This window comes from Mauremys reevesii, linkage group 19 (assembly GCF_016161935.1).
Source record: "Mauremys reevesii isolate NIE-2019 linkage group 19, ASM1616193v1, whole genome shotgun sequence".
Taxonomy (NCBI): domain Eukaryota; kingdom Metazoa; phylum Chordata; order Testudines; family Geoemydidae; genus Mauremys; species Mauremys reevesii.
This window is the reverse complement of record NC_052641.1, coordinates 6097671-6114306: the sequence shown is the minus strand read 5'-3', so window position 1 is coordinate 6114306 and position 16636 is coordinate 6097671. Positions and strand designations below refer to the sequence as shown.

The following is a 16636-nucleotide window of genomic DNA, read 5'->3' as shown; positions in this document are numbered from 1 at the left end:
TGGGATTTAACTGAAGCCGGTGGAAGTGGTGATGTCATCTGGGACCCTCTCTCTGGCCCATGCTGGTCAGGACATTGCTCAGGATCTGGACTCTGAAGGCCCAACAGTGGGGGTGACAACCAAGATAGTGAAGTTCGCTCCTTCAGATTCCCCTGTCATTCAGTCAGCCATGATCTGTCTCCAGTTTTTAATCCGTCTAAGTGTGCCATGTTAATTTTGTATTGTTCTAGTTTTTTAACCAAAATATCATGCAGCTGCTAGTGAAATGCCTCTCAGAAGTCCACGATTGCACTATCAACCAAACTTGTGATCTCATAAAATAAAAAGATATCAAGTTAGCTTGACAGGATCGATTTTCCATTAAACCCATCTCGATTGGCACTAATTATATTATCCTCCATTAATTATTTATCAGTCGAATCCCATATCAGCTATTCCATTATTTTGCCGAGGATCAAGGTCAGGCTGACAGGCCTATAATTACCCAAGTCATCCTGTTTAGTTTTTTAAAATATTGGCAGAACGTTTGCTTTTTTCCAGCAGTCTACTGGGACTTCCCCAGAAGTTGACATGCATCCGACGAAGTGGGTATTCACCCATGAAAGCTCATGCTCCAATACGTCTGTTAGTCTATAAGGTGCCACAGGACTCTTTGCTGCTTTTATGGAACTTCCCCAGTGTTCCAAGATTTACTGAATATCAACATTAATGGTCCAGTGAGCTTTTTGGACAGCTTGTTTAGGAAAAATGTTTCTACACAAAAATTAATAGAAGAATCAGTAGTGGATCTGGTGCAACTGGCCCATTTAAAAGTCTTTTTCAACCATTATGTGTCAAAATTGAAAGTTTATATGTTAACGGGTAAACAAAAAATAAACTCTTTGTTGGATAAAATTTTCTTTGTTGTACACACAAGATTCCTCCACCATATACACAACATTTCTCCACAGGATAAAATCCTCTCTCTGAGATAAAAACTTCTACATCAGTGGCTATACTTTCAATCAAATTTTAACCTTCAGTGGAGAGAGTTTTATGAGTTGCTCCAGAGAGAGAAGGTTTATCTGCTGGAGAAATGCAGCTGCTGCTGAATTAATTCTTCTTTCTCAAGCAGGCAGAGGAAATCTTCTCTCTCAGTCCCGGCACTAGTTCTGTACGCACACTTTGGAAGCCATCCTCCCTAGGTTGCCCTCAAACCCCCACACGCTCCTCAACTCCCCTCACTTAAACATTTATAAAAAACGGGAAATGAATACACAAAACTGTATGTGTAGCAGTTTGGATTGTCACACCCACAACATACTTGGCACAAACACGCAAATGCAAGGGGATAAAGCCACCTACCAGTACATACCCTCTAGCTGTCCACCCACAGGCATCCACTTTAGCACTGCTACCAGTACTGTCCACAGCTGTGGATATTAGATGATGTAGTTGTGTCCCAGGAACCAACTGGTGCCAACTGGCAGAGGGCACAGAGGCATATAGGCTTAAAGGGATGGTCTGGGTTCACCAGAAGGGGTCATGTAAGGTCTCTACTGAACGCCTGCATCACCCACGTCATCGTAACCATTGTGAAATGTCTGTGCAGATAATATATACGGAGTCTGTGTATGTTTACTGAAACTTCTGTTTTTGAAGCATGTACGTTAAGACAGGTCACTAGAAGGTGATTCTAGGCAGGAAGGGGGTAGCAAACACTTATTTCTCGAGCAGACCATGGTGTATTGTATACCTTTGTGCCAACTCAGTTAGCACAGAAAACAATGGCCATACCCGGAGACTGGCTATGTTTGCTGCCTGGGCCAGGTGCAGGCCTGAGGATTTACAAAGACAAAGAAACCCTGAGGTAAATCTCTTTAGTTTAAAAACCCCTGTGGTAAGGGACCATATTCGGTAACTGCAAAAAATAAGTGGAGAGGGGATGATTTCATCCCTTGGTCTGGCAAGACAAGCTGCCAGCAGGCTTGATCTTAGGAAAGGAAGGTCAGCCCTCCTGGCTGAAAACGCTGGGGCAATGACTTGGGGTAAGCTACCTGTAGGAGACAGGGGAATGTCTTGTGAGTTCAGTTTAGGCTCTAGAAAGCAGGTTATGAGTTTACCACCATTTGTTTCCAGTGTTCTTACTTACTGTCATTTGAATCTCTGTTCTTTGATAACAGACTTCCCCTTGTTTTCACTATAACTATAGCGAAATGTTCGGTGTTAAGCAGAGTAGTGATCCTGAGGTGACAGTAGCACATTGGTGTGTGCTCCTCCTTTGGGAGTAGAGACTCTGCGCTCTGGTCTACACGACAGACCTGTATCGGTGTAACTGCGTGGCTCAGGGGTGTGAAACATCCACATCCCTGAGCGACGTCATTATATTGACCTAACCCTGGTGTAGACAGCGCTATGTTGGAGGGTTTAAGTGTAGGCTTGCCCTGACTGTTCTGTGAGTGTTCAGTGGAACAGTGGCTGGGCACTCCAGAGGAACACTCGGAGGAGGTGGGGGTTGGTGTGCACCTGTTGCTAACCAGCACAGAGAGAGCGAGGCTGGCAGAGGCCTGGCAGGCAGCGCGGGTGGAGTCAGGAGGCTGACACACAGTGGCACAGACAGGTGGTAGCAAGGAGCATCACAACCTTGGGTACCCCGGGGAAGCGTTGGAGTTTGCTGTGTGAGGAGAGAGTGGCTTGGTAAAGGGGCTGACAGAAGCTGGAATTCTGTGGCAGGCAAAAGTAACATTGTGGTGCGTGGTCTGTGGTGTACAGTACTCGTGGTATGTTACACGTGTAGCATCCTTAACGGGTTCACAATTCAGATTGTTTTTAATATTAATATACTTTAAGTTCAGGGCACTGAAACTGTTGCATTAGAACCTGCGACTTCTCCTCTTACCTGACGCATGGAATGTTGTTCGAAATGGAGAATTTACTGCAGATCTCCCGCTGTGACAGGAACTGGTTGAGGTCTCCGTTCTCCATATACTCTGTTATCATGCACAGAGGGTCATCACGCACACACACACCCAGCAGTCGGATGATATTTGGGTCCTTCAGCCGGGACATGATCTTGATCTCCTTTAGGAAATCATTTCTTAAAAAGAGAAAGACATAAGTCTGATTCCTTGAACACTGTTCTCTTTTCCTTTGCTTGAGAAATCTGGGAGGAGTGAAGGGGAGATAGACAGGATCTGAATACTAGGAATGGGAGTTTTTCTGAAGTCTCCCAAAAGAGTTGCCTGTCTTTTTCTCCCTGAAGTATTCTCCCACTGATTTCCCTTTATCCTGCTTTGTAACCAGAGTGCACCCTCTTGAAATCCCCTTTGCACCTACAGCTGCAGCACAGAAACAACCCCAGAGCCACACAGGTTCTGCAGGGAGGGAGACTATGGCTGGGCCAGGCCCCAAGAGGTTTTCTGAAGGTAGAAGGGAGTGGTGGGGGAGAAGGTGCAGAGGCTGTTCCAGATGTGGTGATGTCAAAGTCTCAGGGATAAAGGATGATGTAATAGCACCATGCAGGAAGTGAAATTTTCTATCCATCTCTCCATCCTGCGTCCATCACTGTAGTATATGATCAGGTTATTTTTCTATCAACGTGTCTGTATTTCTGTGGTTTCTCCTAGGAACTGGATCAGCCCATGGGGCCAGCAATCTAGTATTCTGTCACTGACAGTGGCTAGTACCACAGGAAAGGGTAAGAAACCCAAGTGCTGGCCATGATGGGAAACCTGCTCTTTGGAAGCATTTCCTCCTAATCCCCAAGAGCTGGAAGTTGGCTCATGCCCAAATCAACTCTTGAGAGTTTTTATCCAGTGTAATGTCACTGTGGATGTTCCCATTCTCTACATAAATGTCCAGCTTTCTGTGAAACTGGCCAGTCGTGTTGTTTTCATGTCATTCCTTATAATTCACACGATCACATCCTTTTCAAAGTACTCCTCCCCCTCGGTGTCTTCGTGACCCTTTCCTGGATGAACTGGACTTGTTCACCTATTTCTGTGTGCCCAGCATTAGTGGATAAGCCCACTAGTGCCCTGCTGGATAGGGGGAGTGAGATCATAAAATAGACCATTATTAATCACACCTGTCCAGCAAGTACGGACTCTAGCTCTCTGCTCATGAGCTCCACTCAGCAGCCAGGATAAACCTGACATTCCACTGACTTCCATTTTCTCTGTTCAAATACCCACTCATGCACTAACTGCTCATATATGCACACACCAAGGGCTGTCTCGCCTCTCGCTAACCCAAGTGTAAATCTGGAGTAGCTCCACTGAAGTCAGTGAAGGTAACCTGTGTAAAACTAATCTCAGAGCAGAAGCAGGCTTCATAGTCAGATTACAGCTGTTGCATAGTGTCATGTGGTTACCTGGCTGTTTTGTTGACATTGGATCTTAGCATTTTCACTGCCACTAGCACCGGTTGGTTGGTGAGTTCCATAGACGAGAGTCCCAAAAATTCCAACAGGCCATCTGCTTCACACAGGTGTACCTGGAAAAGGGAGTGCAGGGCCAGCCATGAACATGTGATAAAGTCAGAGAAGAAGAGGAAAAAACACATCACGTTATGGATAATCATTATGGTTAGAATTGACTGAATTATCCCTTGAAAGTAAAATATTCAGTGAGTTGAGTCTTTTTTTGTTTCTGATCAGAAAAAGTTGAAAAACTGCCCCTGGATTCTGTGAACAGATTTGTTATTTGTAAGAATCTGTTGAAGAGCTTCTGTGAGCTACTTTCATCCTATGGGTTATTTGTTAACTGTTCACTTCAACTATTGAGTATTCATGATATCTGATTGCTCATCTACCTAGTCGCATGGTATGGTTTCTACTCCTGAACCGAATATCTGAAACTTGAAACAAAGACATAACAAATAGCAATACCCTCGTCTGCATGTGAAAACGGGGACTGAGTAAAGTACAGCGATGCCCCAAACATTCCTGCAAATCCGAGCCGAAGTGTGTGAATGCTCATTAAGAGCAACACAGGGCACAAAAGTGGTCATTTCATAGTCTAATATTTATGAGCATTTTTCTTGCAGAACTCATCCAGCTCTACGGACCGTGGTAGCAAATGGCCAAGACAGTCATAGAAGCACTTCACTGCTGCTGCAATAAGAGGCAAAGAGACTCGATTTCACACCCAATCCTGAAAACCATTTGGAGTGATCCAGAAAATCCACTGCTTCACCATCACTTTCTGCAAACACTTCGAAATAAGCGAAGATTTGAATCACCGTGGTAACTGGCGAGGTGATTAACATAAGATAATGGCTTCTTGAACAAGGTCCGCCCTGTGTTGCACTAACAAGTTCCATCTCTGATGAACTCCAAAATCTCCCCTGACTAGCCACAAAGGACCAGGATCCATTTTTGTTTGCAGTGTAGTTGTAGCCGTGTCGGTCCCAGGATATTAGAGACAAGGTGCGTGAGGTGTAATAGCTTTTATTGGACCAACTTCTCTTGGTGAGAGAGAGAAGCTTTCAAAACAAGTTGGTCCAATAAAAGATATTACCTCACCCACCATGTCTCTCTAAGGGTCCATTTTGCAAGCCGTAGATAGCCAGCAGTCCTCCAGCATAGCCTGCATCTCTATGTGTGAAGCCAGGTGTGACCTGGGGACCTCTAGGTGTCCACTGGCAGAGGACACAGAGGTGCATAAGGGTTACAGCACATGGATTCCCCGGCGCCTGGTCTCTATGTACTATTTTGCCAAAGGGCATCATGGGTGGTCTCTATTGTTATACTGGTCTCCATAGTCATTGCGAGCTGTATGTACGGATAAAATGTGAGGAGTTCTGTATCTACACTGAAAATTTTGTTCTGAAGGTCTGTGAGTTGGGGCCAATCACCAGAAGTTGATAAACAATTTTCTTGCAGTCACGTGATGTTCATCAAGCAGTCTGTCTCTATGTAAACTGAGTTTTGTACAGTTCACAATGGATGCTCATTTGCAGGCTGAGCCGAATGCTAGTGAAGGGATTGTGAAATTCACTGAGGGAATTTACAGGAAGAAATAAATCAGCAGGAGGGAATCCTGACTATAGGCGAAGACAATGGAGTTCTGGACTATACCTGTAGACACAGTGACTCTCTCCGCATCCTTCACCGAGGAAGTAAGCTGACCGTGTGTTTGCTTCATGGAAAAAGGATCACAGCCAGCCAGGCTATTAAATGCTGGTTGGAGAACTTTGGGTGAGAGAAACTTCATCAGACAGGAGGGTATCTTGTGAGTTAAGCCTTTGCTCTAGACCAAACAGTGGCTCGTGAGCCACAATACAGCTCTTTTACCTTTCAAATGCGGCTCGCGGAGCCCCCCACGCCCTGCCATTCTCCACCTACCAGACTGGGGTGGGTCACTTCTGTCATCGGGATGGGTGACTCAAGGGACCCGTCCCATTAGAAGCCATAGTGGAAGGGCACTGAGAATTAATATGCTTCGATGTGTCTTCCTGATCATTCTTGGCATTCCTAGGTTGGAGCAGCATGACCCGTGTATCTCCTGATGGTGGAGGAGCAGTAGCTTCCCCTCCAAATACTCTCACAAAGTGTGCCTCCAACAAAGCAGCCAGCCCCCAAGTGAACCATTCCCAGGGCCCCAGGATGGGAGGAAAACCTCAGAAGCGGAACCCCAGACGGCGGGGCCCAGCCACTCGGGATTGGCTCCAGGCTAGAACCTCAGCCTCTGTGCCAAGTACCGCGGGTACCTAGATGCATTCAAAAAGACTCACTACCCCCATACAGAGACTACAGCTGCCCAACAGACCTACAGCCCAGGGCAAAGGTGTCCTACAAACAGACTCCATGTCTGAAACAGAGCTGGAGGCGCTAGATGGGTTTACACAGGAAACCCTTGCCAAGGGCTTCATTCGGCGATCTGCCTCTCCAGAGGGGACTCTTTGTGAAGGAGGAGGATGGGTCACTATGCCTCTGCACAGACCGGGAGGGGGGGAGGAACTGCAGCCACATATGGCTCTTTTACCCCCTCCCCCCCATTCTCCACCTACCAGACTGGGCTGCGGGGAAGCTCGGGACCTCTGCCTTGCACAGGGTGGGTGGGGTAGGGGCCTCTGCCTAGCAGGGAGGGGGGTGACTTGGTCCTGCAGGTCCCAAACCTGTGAAGAGCTCCAGGCTGGAGGGCGGCCAGCCCCTTCCACCATTTGTGGAGGGGATGGATGGATTTCAGGGAGGGCCAAAGGTGGTCTGAGCAAATGGTCACGAGAGGGACGTGGGCGGTCTGACCTAGTGGTCCGAGCAGGAGTCAGGCTGGATCAGACACCAGGAGGTTAGGGCACAGGGCAGCTTGAGAATCAGGCATCAAGAGACAAGCAGGATCAAGTTATCAGGAGGTCAGAGCCTGAGACACGGAAGAAGGCAAACAGAGTCAGGCATCAGGAGGCACGCAGGGTCCCGTTACCATGAGTCCAGGGTCAGGAGCCAGGTTACAGACAGTAATCGTAAAGCGCAGTTGAGGACAAACCAAGGCCAGAAGTCCGAGTCTAGGGTCTATTGCAAGCAGGGCCTGGAGCACGGAGCCTGTTGCTATTGTTGGTCAAACAGCTCCCTGTCATGGCTTCATGGTTTATATGGTGGCATCAGCAAATCAGTGAGCTGTGAGGGGCCGCCACCCAGGCCCTGCTTGCTGGTACTTCCTGCTGAGCCTAGAATCACAGGGTCCTCCAGTGGCCACCCAGCCTAAGCTGCCAGGAGTGATGAGGAGGTGTCATCAGCACAGAACCCACATGGTTGCAAGTTCTTCTTCGAGTGATTGCTCCAATGCATTCCAGTTAAACTTTTTGGCGCCGCCATGGCGCTAAATATATACCCTCAGTTCCTTCTTACCGCCCGTGGCCAGTTGGAACTGTGGAGTGCTCTCTGTCCTCCACAACCCTAGCTCCCTTGTACATAGTTTGTTTAGTGTTAGTATAGTTAGTTCAATAGTTAGTTAGTTAGTGATTTAGGTAAGGATAAGGGGGTAGTTCCTCCCTTTCCTTCCCGGTGCGGGCTCATGCCCAAGGCACCTTTAAGCCCCGCGCAGCGTGCCAGAGGCCTATGCCGGTTGGTGATCCCCACGGCTCTTGCCTCCGTTGCCTGGGCGAAGGACACCACGGACAAGTGCGCTATCTGCTCGGCTTAGACATTCGCCTCAAGCAGCTCCTTATGGAGGCGTCCCTCCAGCCCCGGCACCGCCAGGGCTTCATCGGTGCAGAGTGCACCCGCCGGAGCCCGCCCCGCACGCCGCCTCGGCCTAAGCCGGCGGACCAAGAAGACAGACAGTCAGCAGCTGGCGAAAAGTGGTGGCAAAAGCCCGCCGAGCGCGCCGCCGAGAGTGCGGCGGCGCGGCGCGGTGCCCTGGGGCCTCGACTCCGCACCGCAAGTGCCGCCGAGTCCGCATCGCGGCACCGACCGTGGTGGAGCCAAGGCTGCCGCCAACGCGGGCGTTCTCCTCCGCGCGTGAGCTAATCCGGCTCATAGAGGCACCGAGCCTCCAGCCCCGGCACCGGTGCGGGCTGTCACATCTGTGGGGAAACCGGCCAGAATGACACGGCCGCAGGTCGCCTCATCTCGCACCGAGCACCATCGGCCGCCGACGCGCGCTCATCCCGCCACCGGGCACCATCGCACCGGTCCAGGTCCAGGTCTCGAGATCTCCATCCGCACCGCTTTCACGACACCGCGCTCGCGAAGTCCTTCCGGCACCGCAGATCGCACCGTGGTGGCCGACGGTCGCGATCGCCGTCCAGCCGGCGCTACTCTTATCGACCCGGAGGTACTCCTGTCCTCAGCGGGTCAATCCCTCGGTGCCTCGGCACCGCCTTGGCCATCCCGCCCAGCGTCGGTGGCCTCCGGTGCAGACGATGCCGCCCATCAGTTGCCGACCCCGCAAGGACTCCATCACGAGCAGTGGGGCTACTGGGTCCCTGGGCACACCATGAGGCACAGGGCACCTTTCCTTTGCGGGATGGGACCGCCGACCAGAGTCCCCGAGGCGACAGTTAGCCGACCGCCTCCCTCTCCTCCGCACGAGCCCCCCGCTCCTACGGACCGCCACTCCGCACGACAAAGCGGAGGTCCAGCCACCAGCCCCGGTGCCAGAACCAATCGGGCAGGGCGGGACGAGGCGGTAGCAGGTGCTGTGGCCAACGAGCCCCCGCCCATTGACCGGGCCTTCCAGGAACTGTCTTCCCGTGGCGGAGGTCCAAGAGGATGAGGACCCGATCACCAATGTGGTCGGCGGACACTCCTGTCCGAGTGGCATTGCCCTTTGTGCGGACAATTCAAAAAAATGCCACTACGCTCTGGCAGACCCCCGCTTCTCTTCAGCCTACAGCACGCGGGGTCGAGCGTAAGTACTTAGCCCCCCCGACTGGCTATGAGTACCTACTCCCACCCTACCCGGACTCCTGGTCGCTCAATCCGTTAACGACCGTGAGAGACACGCCAACCTGCCCCAGCGCCCAAATCCGCATGGACCTGCTCGGCCGTAAGGTCTACTCCGCAGGGGCTTACAAATGCGGATTGCGAACATTATGGTCCTTCTCGCCAGCTTTGACATCCTGACGTCCTGGCGAAATTCACGGAGCTCCTGCCATCAACATCGTCAGGAGTTCTCGGCCTTGTTGGAGGAGGAAAGAGGTCCTCCAGATCCTCTATCACGGCTGCCCTCGACGCCGCGGACTCGGGCTCGGACCTTGGCATCTGGCGTGACGATGAGGCGCATCTCCTGGCTGCAATCTTCTACCCTGCCGCGGAGGTGCAGTATACTCTCCAGGACCTCGACACCCAGGGTCTGTTTTCCGAGAAGACGGATTCTCGGATCCAGACCCTGAAGCGCCATCCGGAATGCACACGCCGGCGACACAACGCAGACCCTTCCGCCGCAACCATCCCGCTACCAACAGCGCCCAGAACCGCCGTCGCCGGGCAATCGGCGGAACCAGGCAAGCCTCGCTCCCCAGGGGCCAAGTCCGCTTTTGATGGGACGCCGAGGACGGCCCATCTCTCTCTACCGGATCCTTCCCCATTATTTTACAACCGCCTTTCCCATTTCTTTTCGGCGTGGTCCCATTTGACATCGGACAGCTGGGTGTTGCAAACAGTCCAGTCGGGATACCGCCTTCAATTTGTTTCGCCCCCTTCCCACCCACCCTCCTGTCCTCTTCAGGGACCCCTCTCACGAGCAAGTCCTCTTGCAAGAGGTCCAGACTCTGTTGAGCGTGGGTGCCATAGAAGCAGTGCCTCAAGACAGGCGGGCAGGGATTCTACTCCCGTTATTTCCTTATCCCCAAAGCGAAAGGCGGGCTCGTCCTATCCTGGACCTTCGCGAGCTGAACAAGTTCCTGCTCAAGCCCAAGTTTCGCATGGTCACCTTGGGGACCATCATTCCCTCCCTGGATCCGGGAGATTGGTTTGCCGCCCTCGACATGAAGGACGCTTACTTCCATGTCGCCATCTATCCTCCTCATCGACGTTACCTCCGATTTGTGCTCGGCAACGCCCACTACCAGTTTGCGGTGTTGCCATTCGGTCTCTCCACCGCACCGAGGGTCTTTACCAAATGCATGGCGGTGGTCGCGCAGCCCTCCGCCGTCAGATCCACGTGTATCCGTATCTGGGCGACTGGCTGGTTCGCGGACAATCTCGACAACTAGTGATGGGCCAGGTGGCAGAGATCCGGTCCTCTTCAGGCGGCTCGGCCTCCTCATCAACGTCGAAGTCCACTTTGATCCCTTCTCAGCGCATGGAGTTCATCGGAGCGGTCCTCGACTCCACCATAGCCCGGGCCTGTCTCCCTCGCGCCCGCCATCAAACGATGGTCACCCTCATCATGGACCTAGTCACCTTCCCGACCACGACGGTGCGCTCCTGCCTCCGCCTCCTGGGCCACATGGCGGCTTGCACGTATGTGACCGCGTACGCACGGCTCCACCTCCGCCCGTTCCAGTCCTGGCTGGCGTCGGTGTACCGGCCACATCGAGACCCGCTCGAGATGGTGGTGACGGTCTCCAGAGTGACCCTCGAGTCCCTCCGATGGTGGCTCGACCCGGAGATCGTGTGTGCCGGGATCCCGTTCCACCCTCCGCCCGTCCGCCACGCTCACCACGGACGCCGGCACTCGGTTGGGGGGCCCACCTGGGCGATCTCCACACCCAAGGCCTCTGGTCGACCCAGGAGCTCGCCCTGCATATCAATGTCCGCGAGCTGCGAGCGATCCGTCTAGCCTGCCAAACTTTCTGCCCCCATCTGCAAGGCCGATGTGTGACAGTATTCACGGACAATACGACAGCAATGTTCTACGTGAACAAGCAGGGCGGAGCGCGCTCTTCCCCCCTCTGCAGGGAGGCGATGCTTCTGTGGGACTTCTGCGTGACCCACTCCATTCACCTACAAGCGTCCTTTCTTCCGGGAGTGCAGAACACGCTGGCCGACCGGCTCAGCAGGTCGTTCCTCTCACACGAGTGGTCCCTCCGTCCAGACGTCGCCCACACAATCTTCCGGAGGTGGGGGTTTCCCCAGATAGACCTATTCGCCTCCAGGGAGAACAGGAAGTGCCACCGGTTTTGTTCGTTCCAGGGTCGCTCGCCAGGCTCCCTGTCCGACGCCTTTCTCTACCCCTGGACGGATCGCCTCCTCTATGCCTTCCCTCCAGTTCCGCTCGTGCACCGAGTGCTCCTGAAGCTTCGGAGAGACAGAGCCCACGTCATTCTCATAGCGCCGGCCTGGCCGAGGCAGCACTGGTACACCCTGCTGCTCGAGCTCTCCGTTCGGGAACCCATCCCCCTCCCGTTGTGGCCGGACCTCATCACCCAGGACTTGGCAGACTCCGCCATCCGAACCTGCAGTCCCTCCATCTTACAGCTTGGTACCTGAGTGGTTGACCCACGCAGAGAGGGCTGCTCGCGGCAGTTCAGCAGGTCCTCCTGGAAAGCCGCAAGCCTTCCACGCGCTCCACTTACCTCGCGAAGTGGAAGAGGTTCGCGCTTTGGTGCGATCAGCGTTCTCTGAATCCATTCGTGGTTCCGGTACCTACCATCCTCGACTACCTGTGGTACCTTAAGGAGCAAGGTCTTGCAGTCTCCTCATTGAAGGTTCACCTCGCGGCAGTGTCCGCCTTTCGTCCATCGCTGGAAGGTCGGTCCATCTTCTCCAACCAGATGGTTTCCGCTTCCTTAAAGGCTTGGACCGCTGGTCCGGCCCCGACCTGGGATTTGAACCTTGTCCTGGCCAAACTGATGGGTCCCCTTCGAGCCCTTGGCCACGTGTTCGCTACTCTACCTCTCCTGGAAGACAGCTCGCCATCACATCCGCGAGACGAGTTTTGGAGCCGCGCTAACGGTGGGCCCACCTTACACCGTCTTCCATGCAGACAAGGTACAGCCGGCCACATCCGGCCTTCCTCCCTAAGGTGGTATCGGCCTTCCACCTCAACCAGGAGATCTTCCTCCGGTCTTCTTCCCGGCCGCATGCCTCGCCGAACAACAGCTTCACACCGCCTTTCCGGCGCTCGACCCAGTTGTTTGTCGCCGTCGCCGACCGCATGAAGGTGAGCCGGTCTCCTCCCAGAGAATTTCGTCCTGGGTGACTGCATGTATTCGGACCTGTTACGAGCTTGCTCGCGTGCCGCCTGCCGCCTCACCGCTCACTCGACAAGGGCGCACGCCTCATCGGTTGCCTTTCTGGCCAACGCCCGATCCAGGACATCTGTCGAGCGGCCACCTGGTCTTCGGTCCACACCTTCGCCTCCCACTACGCGTTGGTTCAGCAGTCTAGAGACGATGCAGCCTTCGGCTCTGCGGTATTACACTCCGCCACGTCTCACTCCGACCCCACCGCCTAAGGTAAGGCTTGGGAATCACCTAACTGGAATGCATTGGAGCAATCACCGAAGAAGAAAAGACGGGTACTCACCTGTAGTAACTGGTGTTCTTCGAGATGTGTTGCTCAAATCCATTCAGACCCGCCTCCTTCCCCACTGTCGGAGTTGCCGGCAAGAAGGAACTGAGGAGCGGACGGGCCGGCTGGGGTATATATTTAGCGCCATGGCGGCGCGCTAGGGAAAAAGTTCTGAGATGCCACCTAACTGGAATGGATTGGAGCAACACATCTCGAAGAACACCAGTTACTACAGGTGAGTAACCGTCTTTTCCCGACCGGCAGGGTCTCCCATTGAGTCTATCACTATAAGGCATCTTTTTAAAAATCATTCTTGTGGTTCTTCTCTGAACCCTCTCCAATTTATCAGCATCCTTCTCATCAAAATCAAAGGGAAAAAGGAGTTCAGGAGAGCTGACAGTTTCTCAAAGGGACAATATTAAAGACACAACAGCAAACTAGCCTGATGCAAAGGAAAGATAGGAAGAATAGTGAGCTGCCAATATGACTCCATCAGGAGCTCTTTAGTGACCTGAAAATCAAAAAGAAATCCTACAAAAAGTGGAAATACGGACAAATTGATAAGGATGAGTACAAAAGAATAGCACAAGCATGTAGGGACTAAAATAGGAAAAGCTAAGGCACGAAATGAGTTACATTTAGCAAAGGCCATAAGAAGACATCCTATATGGATTAGGAGCAAGAGAAAGAAGAAGGAAAATGTTGGTCATCTACTTAGTGGGAAAGGAGAGCTAATAACTGACGACAACAAAAAGGCTGAGATTTTAATGTCTATTCTGTTTCATTCTTCACTAAAAAGGTTTGTGGTAACATTAATATGAACAACAAAGGGGGAGGAACGCAAGCCAAAATAGGGAAAGAACAGGTTAAAGAATATTTAGATAAGTTAGATGTATTAAAGTTGGCAGGATCTGCTGAAATTCTCTCTAGGGTACTACTTAAGGAGCTAGCTGAAGCATTCAGGGAACAATTAGCAATTACCCTGGAGAACTCATGGAGGAAGGGTAAGATCCCAGAGGACTAGAGAAGGGCAAACATAGCAGCTATCTTTAAAAAGAAGAACAAAGAGAACCTGGGGAATTATGGACCTACTACAGAGAATTCTTTCCTGCATGTCTGGCTGGTGAGTCTTGCCCACATGCTCAGGGTTTAGCTGATCGCCATATTTGGGGTCAGGAAGGAATTTTCCTCCAGGGCAGATTGGCAGAGGCCCTGGGTTTTTTTTGCCTTCCTCTGCAGCATGGGGCACGGGTCACTTGCTGGAGGATTCTCTGCAGCTTGAGGTCTTCAAACCACGATTTGAGGACTTCAATGGCTCAGACACAGGGTTGATACAGGAGTGGGTGGCTGAGATTCTGTGGCCTGCATTGTGCAGGAGGTCAGACTAGATGATCATAATGGTCCCTTCTGACCTTAAAGTCTATGAGTCTATGATAGACCAGACAGCCTACTTTCAATACCTGGAAAGATCCTGGAACAAATTATTAATCAATTGATTTGTAAGCACCTAGAGGATAACATGGTAATAAGTAAAAGCAGCAAAGAGTCCTGTGGCACCTTATGCATCCGACAAAGTGGGTATTCACCCATGAAAGCTCATGCTCCAATACATCTCTTAGTCTATAAGGTGCCACATGATTCTCTGCTGCTTTTACTGATCTAGACTAACACGGCTACCCCGCTGATACATGGTAATAAGTAACAGACTACTTGGATTTGTCAAGAACAAATCATGCCAGACCAACCTAAGGCTTTGTCTACACTAGCACTTTTGTTGGTAAAACTTTTGTCGGCCAGGAGTGTGAAAAAACCACCTCCCTGACCGACATAAACTTCACTGACAAAAGTGCTGGTGTGGACAGTGCTGTGTCGGCACGAGAGGCTCTCCTGCTGACGTAGCTAACGCCGCTCATTGGGGTGGTTTGATTATGCCGGCGGGAGAGCTCTCGCCTGCCGACATAGCTAACGCCACTCATTGGGGTGGTTTGATTATGCCAGTGGGAGAGCTCTTTCCTGCCGACAAAGAGCAGCTACACGGGAGACCTTACAGCGGCGCAGCTGTAATGTCCATAGTGTAGACACAGCCTAATTTCCCTTTTTGACAGGTTTACTGGTCTACTGAATGGGGGGAAGCTGTAGATGTTACCTATCTTGATTTCAGTAAGGCTTTTGACACAGTCCCACATGACATTCTTATAAGCAAACTAGAGAAATGTGGTCTAGATGAAATTCCTACAAGGTGGGTACATAATGGTTAAAGACTGTACTCAAAGAATAGTTATTAATGGTTTGCTGTCAAAGTAGGAGAGTGCATCTAGTGGGGTTCTGCAGGAATCTGCCCTGTGTTGGGTACTGTTCAGTATTTCCATTAATGACTTGAATAGTGGAGTGGAGAGTATGCTTCTACAATCTGCAGATGACACCAAGCTGGGAGGGGTTGGGAGAACTTTTGAAGACAGGATTAGAATTCAAAACAACTTTGACAAATTGGAGAATTGGTCTGAAATGAAGAAGATCAAATTCAGGAAAGATAAGTGCAAAGTACTACACGTAGGAAGGAAAAATTAAATGCACAACTACAAAATGGGGGAATAACTGACTAGTTGGTAGTACGGCTGACAAGGATGCGGGGGTTATAGTTGATCATAAATTGAATACGAGCCAACAATGTAATGCAATTGCAGAAGCTAATATCATCCTGGGGTGCATTAACAGGAGTATCGTATGTAAGACACAGAAGGTAATTGTCCCACTCTACTCAGCTCTAGTGAGGCCTCAGACAGAGCACTGTGTCCAGCTCTGGGTGCCGCACTTTACAAAAGAAGTGGACCAATTGGAGAGAGTCCAGAGGCGAAAAAGAAAAATGACCAAAGGTTTAGAAAACCTGACCTATGAGGAAAGGTTATAAACTGGGCATGTTTAGTCTTGAGAAAAGAAGACTGAGCGGGGAACCAGATAACAGTCTTTAAAATGTTTAGAACTGTTATAAAGAGGATGGAGAACACTCAAGCGACATGACCACTGAAGGTAGGGCAAGAAGTAAGTGGTTTAATTTGCAGAAAGGGAGATTCAGGTTAGATATTAGGAAAAACGTTCTAACTACAAGTTCAGTTAAGCACTTGCAAGAGAGGTTATGGAGTTCCCACCATCGGAGTTTAAGAACAGGTAAGACAGACCTTTGTTTTAGGGATGGTCTAAGTCTACTTGGTAATTGCTTCAGCACAGGGTGCTGGACTAAATGACCTCTCAAGGTCATTTCTATGATCCTTTTATTGTGGACATCAGAACAAGACACAGGATTCCAGCAATGGTCACACCAGTGCCAAATACAGAGGTAAAATAACCTCTCTACTCCCACCTCAGATTCCATTGTTTATGCATTCAAGGATCAATCACAGTAGCCCTTTTGGTCAAAGTCATACTGGGGGCTCACGTTCAGCTGATTATTCACCACGATGTCAACCCCCAAGACTTTTTCACAGTCCCTGCTTCCCAGGAGAGAGTCCCCCATCATGTAAGTATGGCCTATGTTCTTTGTTCCTTAATGTATACATTTAGCATTCTAAAACATATATTATTTGCTTGTTCCCAGCTTATCAAGTGATCCAGATCACTCCAAATCAGTGACCTGTCTTCATTATTTACCACTCCCCCAATCTTTGTGTTGTCTGCAAACTTTATTAGTGACAATTTAATGTTTTCTTTCAAGTCATTGATAAAAATATTAAATAGTCTAGGCCTAAGAACTGATTCCTGTGG

General features: G+C 50.8%; 1 protein-coding gene across 4 annotated transcripts in view; it reads right to left on the bottom strand.

Moving 5' to 3' along the window:
• Nucleotides 1-16636, bottom strand: part of LOC120386920 (discoidin domain-containing receptor 2-like) — a 146001-nt gene that overhangs the window by 14201 nt on the left and 115164 nt on the right. For all 4 annotated transcript variants that reach the window (XM_039506965.1, XM_039506964.1, XM_039506966.1 and 1 more), the window contains 2 exons: nt 4352-4473; nt 2879-3076 (listed from right to left, as the gene is read on the bottom strand). In XM_039506965.1, the coding sequence (XP_039362899.1) occupies nt 2879-3076; nt 4352-4473 (320 nt within the window). The remainder of the gene's footprint in view (nt 1-2878; nt 3077-4351; nt 4474-16636) is intronic.